This window comes from Mauremys mutica, chromosome 8 (assembly GCF_020497125.1).
Source record: "Mauremys mutica isolate MM-2020 ecotype Southern chromosome 8, ASM2049712v1, whole genome shotgun sequence".
NCBI lineage: Eukaryota > Metazoa > Chordata > Testudines > Geoemydidae > Mauremys > Mauremys mutica.
Window position 1 is genome coordinate 109,737,401 of NC_059079.1, and position 9,025 is coordinate 109,746,425.

General features: G+C 63.2%; 1 protein-coding gene across 5 annotated transcripts in view; it reads right to left on the reverse strand.

Moving 5' to 3' along the window:
• Positions 1-9,025, reverse strand: part of RNF44 (ring finger protein 44) — a 34,250-nt gene that overhangs the window by 11,169 nt on the left and 14,056 nt on the right. For 2 of the 5 annotated variants that reach the window (XM_045026798.1, XM_045026801.1), the window contains exons 1-2: positions 8,768-8,875; positions 432-613 (exon numbers count right to left, since the gene is read on the reverse strand). In XM_045026798.1, the coding sequence (XP_044882733.1) occupies positions 432-538 (107 nt within the window). In that variant the 5' untranslated portion in view covers positions 539-613; positions 8,768-8,875. Of the gene's footprint in view, positions 1-431; positions 614-7,098; positions 7,436-8,767; positions 8,876-9,025 lie in introns of those variants that run through there. The other 3 variants (XM_045026800.1, XM_045026799.1, XM_045026802.1) reach the window with 3 other exon arrangements.

Sequence of the window (9,025 nt, forward strand, 5' to 3'; positions counted from 1 at the left end):
GAATCACTCCCTGACCTGCCCACTAAGACCCCAAAAAGCTGCTGGCTGGGCAGGGGAGATCCCCTTCCTCCCACTGCAACGGCCCCAGAGCTCTCCTGGCAAGCCTGCGGCTGCCCCCGCCCATGGAGGAAGCTGAAGGAAAGGCCCTTCTTTGGCAATAGCGAGCAGGTGGAGGCAGGGGCAGGCAAACCACCCCGGCCCGAGGAGCTGAGACTGCCGACAGCCGCAGCGCAGCCTGGCCTGCCCGGAGCTTTTTAAATATGAAGTTGTTGCCCCTTGACACTACAGATCCCAGCATGCAATGCTCCGCCTGACCCTGAGCAGCTGTGCCACACTGCATGCTGGGAGCTGTGGTCTCTGCAGTCTGCACCCACGTATGGGGGGTGGGGGTCAATGCCCGGCTCCACCCCCGGGTGAGGGAGGGGCTGTACCTTCGCCTGAGGTGCTCAGGGCTGCTGCAGGGTCCCTCCGAGAAACGCCGCGGGTTGAAGGGGGCAGAGGGAGGCCGCCTATTGACTGCCAGTTCCCATGGTCGCATTGGTGACGTCGGGGAGGCAGAAGGGCGCGCTGGGCCTCAGGCTCCGAGCGGGACGGGACACCAGCACCTCACAGCCTGCCGAGAACGAGAAGGCAGTGAACCCCCAGCCCTGCAGACCCCACGGCGCGCACTGCCCAGGGCTCTCCCACCCACAGGCAACAGCCCCAGGGGCCTCTGCCCCGGTGGGACCCGCTACTTCCCGCCCCCAGACCGTCTGATCCCCGAGTCCCTGCCCAGCGATCCCCAGCAGCTCCGCTCCGCTTCACCTGCCCCCCCGGCCCGCCAAGAAACCGACACGGGGGGTGGGGAGTGCAGGGCAGGGGCCATGCACACGCAGGGGCACCCCCGCAGGAGCCCCCACCCCCAGCCAGTGGGAGGACAGGCAGAGTTACACGTGCACTGACCGGCCCCCACTGCCTGCAACGGGGGAGCTCGGCCAGAAGGGAGGGGCGGACGAGGGAGAAACAGGAGGAGAGGTGGCCATGAAAGCAGCAGGGCTGCTGGCAGTGCCAAGGAGAACTCGGGGGGAAGGGGGCTGACCCCCAGGCACTTCCCACACCCCTGCTCCAGGCCAACAGGCTGCTCAGAAGCAGAAGGGCCTGGACAGATTCTATTCGATGTGGTACTGATGCAGTTAACAGCTGGCCCCGCAGCACAGGTGCCCCCAGCTGTGACCCCGTCTGCCTCCTGCGAGGGGCTGGGCAGATCTCAATCCATGCCAGCGTCTAAGCCCCTGGGATTAACATTTTTGTAATGCCTTCCCACAATGCCCAGGGCCTGGCGAGGCCGGGCACCCGCGGTACCAGGTTCCCATAGTGTCTGCACTGCTGCTAGTGCCAAGACCTTTCGGGCCCTGCTGCCTACGGCACGCTAGGACCTGCGGAGGCTTGCAGGTCTCTGCAGCAGGGTGTCGGCACCCGGGGCAGCTACAGGCCTCGTGCTGTGGGGCCTGGCCAGTGCATTCCCAATGGGGGAGCTGCCATGGGACAAGCCCATTCCTTGGGGCACCCTGCCGAGGGGAAATGGCCGGCCCTGCAGGCTGCTTGGGTCCTCAGGGGCCTGTCCCCCTCCCCTGGGGCCCAGTCTCACTCCAGCAGGCCTCGGGAGAGGCAGGAGACAGAAGCGATCGTCTCGTGGCCAAGGGGGGGAAGACAGCAAGCTCTCAGCTGGAAAGGAGATGGTGGAGGGAAACGGGTAGGAGCAGGGAGCCCCCCCTTGCAGCTAAGCATGCACCCCCCGTGACGGGCAGCCAGGAGAGCGCCGGGCCTCCACAGGGGACCCTGCTGAGCGGCCCCCTGCCCGCGGGCTCCTGCTGGCTCACCGGCATGCCAGCCTGCTCGGAGCCAAGGGCACAGCAAAGCTGACCTCTCTCCCCAGCACTTCTCCCGCAGCTTTATCCCTGGGGGAAGTGCCCTGGCCACGGTCGCAGCAGAGCAGCCGCAGAGCTGAGAACAGAACCCAGATCTCCTGAGTCCCAGCTCGGTGCCTTATCAACAGACACCGCTTGGTCTGCAGTGGCACAGCTTTGGAGCGACCCCAGCACGTCACCTGCAGGCCTGGGGAGGAGGGCGGAGACACGGGGCCAGGGCGTTCTCCCCCCACCCTAGCTGCAGGAAATGCCAGACGGACAGTAAGCGATGCACCGAAAGGGTCCCTGCTCTCCGGCGCAGAGCGAAGGCCTGGACAGGGCAGGCGCTGCTTTCTGGGCCAGGCTGGGCTCAGCTGCCCGCGGAGGCAGAGCAGGAAGAGACTACGCTGAGCTCGCTGCCCTGGGAGCCTTGACTCTGGGCCAGTGGGACCAGGCCCAGGGGGACCCCAGGAAGCTGGGTTCGCTGGCCCGGCTCACACAGCTGCTGGCGCACTGGGCACACACCTGCTGGGCAGGCCGGTCTCACGGGGCCAAGCCCAAGGCAGGGGGAGAAGTGAGATCATCCAACCGCAGCCTCAGCCTTCACGGCCCTGCAAGCTCCCGCGGCTGCACCAGCCTGCGTCCCAGGAGCAACATCTCGGGCCCGTCGCTATGCCAGGCCAGCTCCCCGCCAAGGGCCCCCTAGGCAGGCTGCTGCCACTCAGGTCAGCCAGCTCCTCGGGGACACAGGCATTGTCAGCGGCCCTCCCAGGGCACCAGAAGAGCAGCGCCCGCGGGGTGCCGTGGGACTGTCACACCGGGGCGAGGTACTGGCGCGGATGCTCCTCCCGGAGAGCCCATTGCGAGAGGGCAGGGACCACACACTCCACAGGGGTCTGGAGAACAGGCCGGGCCAGGGACCTTCTGTGGAAGCGCTGACGCCCCCAGGGTGCCACTTTCCCCTTTTGTTCCTATCCAGGAGCTTCATTCGTTCCCTAGCCGGCCAGGGAGCAGCTCTCTCTGCTCTGGCTCTGCACAGCACCAAGCAGCCGCACAGCGCTACACACAACAAACGCCAGGGAGAAACAGCACCCCAGGCGCTCAGCCCATCAGCCACGGGAACCAAGGACGAGGCGCTCCACAGCGGCCTATCAACAGGGAAGTGGGATTACTGAAAACCCACCCTGCTCCCCCAGACATCGCAGGCAGCTGGAATCACACAGGCCCTGTCACTGCTGCCCAAGCCAGCGGGGTCCGAAGCCTGCTGACCCCCCACCGCCAGCTCACACCCTTGCAACCAGGACTGCCTTGGGCTGCACTAGTGCTCAGGATCGGGTTAGCACGTGCACTTCCCAACCCCTTCCCAGGGCAGGAAAAGCCCCTAAGAACTTTGACTGAAACCCACCCTCTGGGCAAGGCTCTGCCAGGGCAGCCTTCAAGGCAGTGGCTCAGCCACCCGCCCTCATTGGCAGGCACGGACCCCGACCCAGGCCAACCTCTGAAACGTCCCACAGAGACTGGCCAGGCCCCATGGGGGCAGCACCCCTGCACCTCCACGGGGAATCCAGCTCCTGCTCCAGATTCTTAGCTTTCATTTGACATTAGCCCTTCTGGGTGCAAAGATAACCTTCACACTGTGACTCAGGCGTCAGGAGTGATGTCTGGCAGAGTCTGCAGACAGCCTGAAGCAAGAGCTCTGGAACACGAGCTGCTCATTCACCTCAACCGTTAACTCTGGAGCCTAATAATGGTGATTTACGTGTCAGTCTCAACTATTTCACGGCTGATCAAAGCACACTGGAAAGGAGAGGGAGGCACCCAGCTGCCTAAATAAAGCACCAATCCAGCAGCCCCGCTGCCACTCACGCTCTGGAGAGGAATCTCATTTTGCCATCACTTTTCCTACCCACCCTCGATCACAGAGCGCTTTCGAGCCCTGCTTAGAAACACCAAGTTCCCTGCACTGCCGGGGCATCCTGAGAAACACATTATACACCAGTGAGAGACGAGATGCAGACACGCCACTGTCTGAAAGGAACTATAAAGCTTTGTCGCTTCAGCAGCACTGGGCTGCCCAGAACGCCCCATCCTGGCCACCGAGATTCGAGAACAAAAGGCAGCACTTCCAAAGAGGGGGCGTAATGTGCACACACACCCCGCCCTGGGGACAGTGCTCGGCTAATAACTTCTGCTCCCCCATTGGCTCTCTGCATGCCCCAGAGTCATGGTGGCCAAGTGTCAGCAATGCAGAGGCAGGCCCAGCGGATAGGGCACTAGGACCCAGGAGACCCGGGTTCAGGTCCCTGCTCCACCAAAGACTTCCAGTCACACAGCTTAAGGCCAGACGGGCCCCCATGATCCAGCCCGACCCCCTGTACATCCCAGGCCACCCCCACACCGTGCCCAGCCACCGGGAGACTGCACTGCTGGCTGCATGCCCCGGGCCGGGAACGGGCGTGCTGAGATGCACCAATGCCTGAGGCTCCTGCAAAGGGTAGGGAAGTGACTTGGTGGGAGATCCCCAGACGATCCCAGCAAGCGACCCGAGGGGGACAAAACCCCCCAAGGTCCCTGCCAGTCTGAGCTGGGGCAAAACCCCTTCCTGACCCCACACATGGCGATCAGTCAGACCCTGAGCATGTGAGCAGGAACCAGCCAGCCAGACAGCAGAGAGAGAAACTCAGAGCCCCCGATGTCCCCTTACCACGGAGGGCTCCCTGGGGCTTCAGAGAAAGGAGATAAATCCCAACCCAGAATACACCCAGCGGGGAGGGGAGGGGGCTTCCTTCCTGCTCCCTGACCTGCTAGAAAGAGAAGACTCAGACTGGCCCCCAGGCTGCTGAGCCCTGCCCCCCGCCACACAATCCCACTCATAAATCTGTACGACTCGCCCCCCGCGGCTCGTGTGGGGCGGCTGGTCCAGAGCCTCACCCCTCTGCTGGTTAGACCCCGTCTCATTTCCAGCCTGACCCCATTCCTGGCCACTCAGCCTGGGGCCGGCACTGACCTCTAGCTCCAACAGCTCTTCGCCCTCCCATCGTTCACGCCCCCCGCCGCCTCTCTGGACAGCAATCAGATCCCTGCTCAGCCCCCGCTTTGCGAGTGCTTTTCGCCTGTCTCGGAGGACCGGCCCTCCACACCCCGATCACCACTGCAGCCCTTCTCTGCACCAGTTCCTGTCTGGAGTCATCTTTCCTGGACGCCGGTGACAAGAACAGTGCACAGTGCTCCAGACGAGGTCTCACCAGGGCCTTGTGCAACGGCGTTAACACTCCTCTCTCTACTGGAAACACGTCGCCTGACCCAGCCTCGGTTAACACAGAGCTTTGTCACAGCCCCATCCCACCGGCCACTCACGGTCACCCTGTGATCGGCCTACACACCCAGGTCCTTCTCCTCCTCCGTCACTTCCAACTGAGGAGCCCTGAGCTCAGAGGACAAATTCTTGTTACTAGTCCCCACGAGCATGACCTTGCCCTTGGGGCTATTAAACGTGACCCCTTCTCTATTGCTCCAGTCCTCAAAGTCGTCCCATTCTGCCTGAGAATATTCCGATCCTCCTCTGCACTGACGATCCCTCCCACCTTTCTGCCATTCCCCTCACTTGGGCTGTCCCTGCACCAGTCCCCCATCTGTGAAATGGGGATCGTACCGTTACCCTGCCTCAGATCCCACATGAATGAAGGCCCTGTAAGTCCCATACACCAATAGAAAACAGCACCCTACGTAGATGATATCTTAGCTGAATATTTCAGGGGGTTCTGAGCCCACAGCTGATCAGCCAGGAATTTCTCCCCAGACCATTCAGAGTTGAAGGTCGACAGCCATTAACTCAAAGATGCACCAACCACCTGCATGGTGGCAGAGGCCAGAAGCCCCAGGTAATCTCTGCTAGAAGCTGCCAATTTGTCAGACTAATATTTATATTTGCCAACCTCCATCTTCCTTTTCGATCAGACCATGGGCCTCGCCACAGCAGCAAGGCGTGCAATCGGAGAGAAAAAATCAAACAACTCTCACAGCTCAGCAAGAGGGGCTGCCTCGGCTCTGCACAAAACGAGGCCAAACCTCGGCCCGGCTCATGTGTCCCATACAAGGGCTCACGGAGGCAATGCTGGGAGTGACTCTCAGGAGACCCGCAAAGAGAACTGGCAGCACTGATCAGCCACCCAGCAGAGAGGCAAGGGCTAGCCAGAGGCCACCCCCACCGGAGCGGCAGCCTCAAGAAGAGGCTGAAAGGAGGGGAGAGATGCTCGGACAACAGGTGGGGACTGCGCGACGGACAGCACCAAAGCAAATGTCAGTATCAGCTGGGGGGGACAGGGCTCCCCCAAATCTCCCAGAGGGCCTCACACTGGCCACAGCATCCGAGGAGCAGAGCTAGGAGGAAGATCTGGCCAGGTCTAATTTTAGCTTCCCCGCTGTTTGCAGCCTCTCAGGAGCTGGGAACAGTGCCCCCACCCCCACCCTTTCCAGCAGCAGCTTGCTCCTCCTGCCTTTGGGAAAACCCCATGAAGTTGAACCCCTGATGTCAGCCCACCTGTGGGGGGCCAGGTCTGCGAGGTGACTGTGCTGCAAGAGTTCATCATGTCCCCAGGCTCCACACCTACGATTCTTCCCCCCTCTGTAGCAATAACGGCTTGTTGCTGAAGGGATATGGTGTGAGGAGCTTTGTAAGCTAGCCCTTAAGTTTTTTTCAACGCTGGGTTGCAATTTGCTGCAATTCTTTTTAACATAGGTCCTACATAAACAATGAGCAACCCATGGTTGTATTCACAGCAGCAGCCTGAGAGTTACAAGCGTGGGAGCTGGCGAGCATTTGCCAGCAGGTTGCAACAGACTTGCACTACACACCGCTTTGGGGAATCCGGACTTGCGACTTGCAGGGGGCCCCTTCCGAAAGAGATGCCGGGAGCCGTGCACATCCTTAGGGACAGCACAGCCACACACCCCAGAGCGGGCACACAGGAGACCCCACTCCTGAGGGTGGGTCATAGGAAAGAAAGCAGCTTCGGTTCACAGGAAGGCCCAACAGAAGGCACTGGCATTCCAGGGCCCTTGACAGCTTCCAGCAGCCCCCAGCGGGGATCTCTATGTCCCTGATGAAGGCTGTCCCCTTCCTTCCTCCCTCTTAATGCTGCAGGCCACTCCACCCCACAGCTCCCCTCCCAGCAGAGAGGGCAGTGGGGAGAGCTCCAGGACCACTCCCTACCTGGGGGCTCATGCTCAGCCCTCAGCCCGTCGCCCTTCCAGTCCCGTTACTGCTGCTCTTTGCCTTCGCTAACGTGTTTATACAACATTCAGCTGCCCGCACCCCTGCATCTTCCTGGTGCAGCTGTGCCGGAGAGCGGGGGCAGGGGCTTACCACCCTGTCACTTAACCTGCAGGATGGGAAAAGCGTCTGTCTACACTACAGCGAGAACCACGGGCCTGTATTCCATTCTTAACGGCCCCTCCCTCTTTGCCTTGACCACGCCCCCTCCTCCTCCTGCCGCGCCACAGAACTGTACTGTACCGTGCTGGGAAACGCCTGCCAAGAACAGCCAGACAAGAGCATTCACACCCCCCAGCTGGGAGCACAGACCAGCCCTCCAAACCTCCCTCCTCCAGCACGTGCCCTTTGGACCAGCCCCCTAATATCCATCATCACCCCAAATTCTCCTCCCCCCCTTGCATTCCAGAGCCTGCCCACCCCCAGGCTGCTGAAATCCTCACCCCCATCTCCACAGGCCTCAGGCCCTGCAACTCCCTTCTCGACAGCCTCCCCAAATCCCAGCCCCCCAGGGCTGCCACCTTCTCCCATCACTCTATCAGCCCTCTTCCCAGACACCCCCTCCGCCTCGCGCTGGGCTCCTCCATTCTTTCACACCGTCTCAAGGTTGTTGTTCCAAGGACCTTCTCCTCCGCCACTCCCACCATCTGTAGTAACCTCCCCTGTTTATTTACTCTGCTCCATCTGTTTGCAAGTGCCAGCTGTAACCTCTTGGCTCCTGGGTAATTCCCCTCCTGCCTTTCGCTCTGCCCCACCGCCACCGGCTCACAGACACTGGGGGACGCTGTTTGCAGGAGCGGTGCTACACAAAGGGGCCAGACTGTCCCTTTCACTGCTCAGGGAGGAGACTAGAAAAAAAACAGGAACTCTCTGGGCTGGTGCTCGGCAGTCCCTGCACAGGGCGGCTGCACACACCTCCCCCCAGCCCCTTGCACCCACCTGGGCCAAGGAGCCCAGAGCTGCACAAGTGCCAAATAGCCAAGGAAACACTCCGGGGGCGGGGGGGGGGGGTCCTGCCGCCTGACACACGGAGCCAGAAACTCCCTGGGCTGCGCACAGCTCACCCCGGGGATGCCCAGGAAAGGCGCCACCGCGCGGGGCGGGCAGCGGGACTAGACAGTCAAACTAAGTTTGGAGGTCGGCGGACGCTGTTCTTGGCCGCCCCCCCTCGGCGCCCCCGGACCGGGGCTCTCCCGGCGCCCCCCAAATCCCTGCCCCTGCCCGGCAGCCCGGGGTCCGCCCCCCGACAGCTCAGCCCGGCCCGGCGGCGGCCGCGCTCACTTCCGAACACGGGGCGGGGGGGGTCACCCCGCGCTGGGTTTTCGGGCCCCCCCCGCCCCGCGTGTGGCCGGGCCGGGCCGGGCCTTTAAGCGCCGCCCGAGCCCGGGCCATGTGCTCGGTGCCAAACAAAAGCAACAACAAAGGGAGCGCCCGGCGCGCGCCGCCCGCGGGACCGGGGCCGAGGCCGAGCCCCGCGCACACAAAGGCGCCCGCGGGCCCGGCTCCGCCGCCCCGGGGCCAGCAGCGCGGGCCGCCCCCTCCCCCCGCCGCCGGTGCAACGACCCCGGGAGGGGAGGGGCCCGGCCCGGGCCGCCCCGCCCGGCCCTACCTGCGCCTGCTTGTCCGGCGGCGGCTCCGCTCGCGCCGCCCCGCCCCGGCCTCTGGCCCTTTAAGACCCGACGGGGAGCGGCGGCCGGGGCGTTTGATTCACAACATTCGGGGGCCAGGGCCGCGCGCGCGCGCGCGCTCCCGGGGCGGGGCACGTGACCGGGCGCGTCACACTCCACCGCCATCTTGCACGGGGGGGGGCGAACCCCTCCCCCCCCTCACGCGGGGCACCCGGGTACGGCGTAACCAGGGGCAGCGG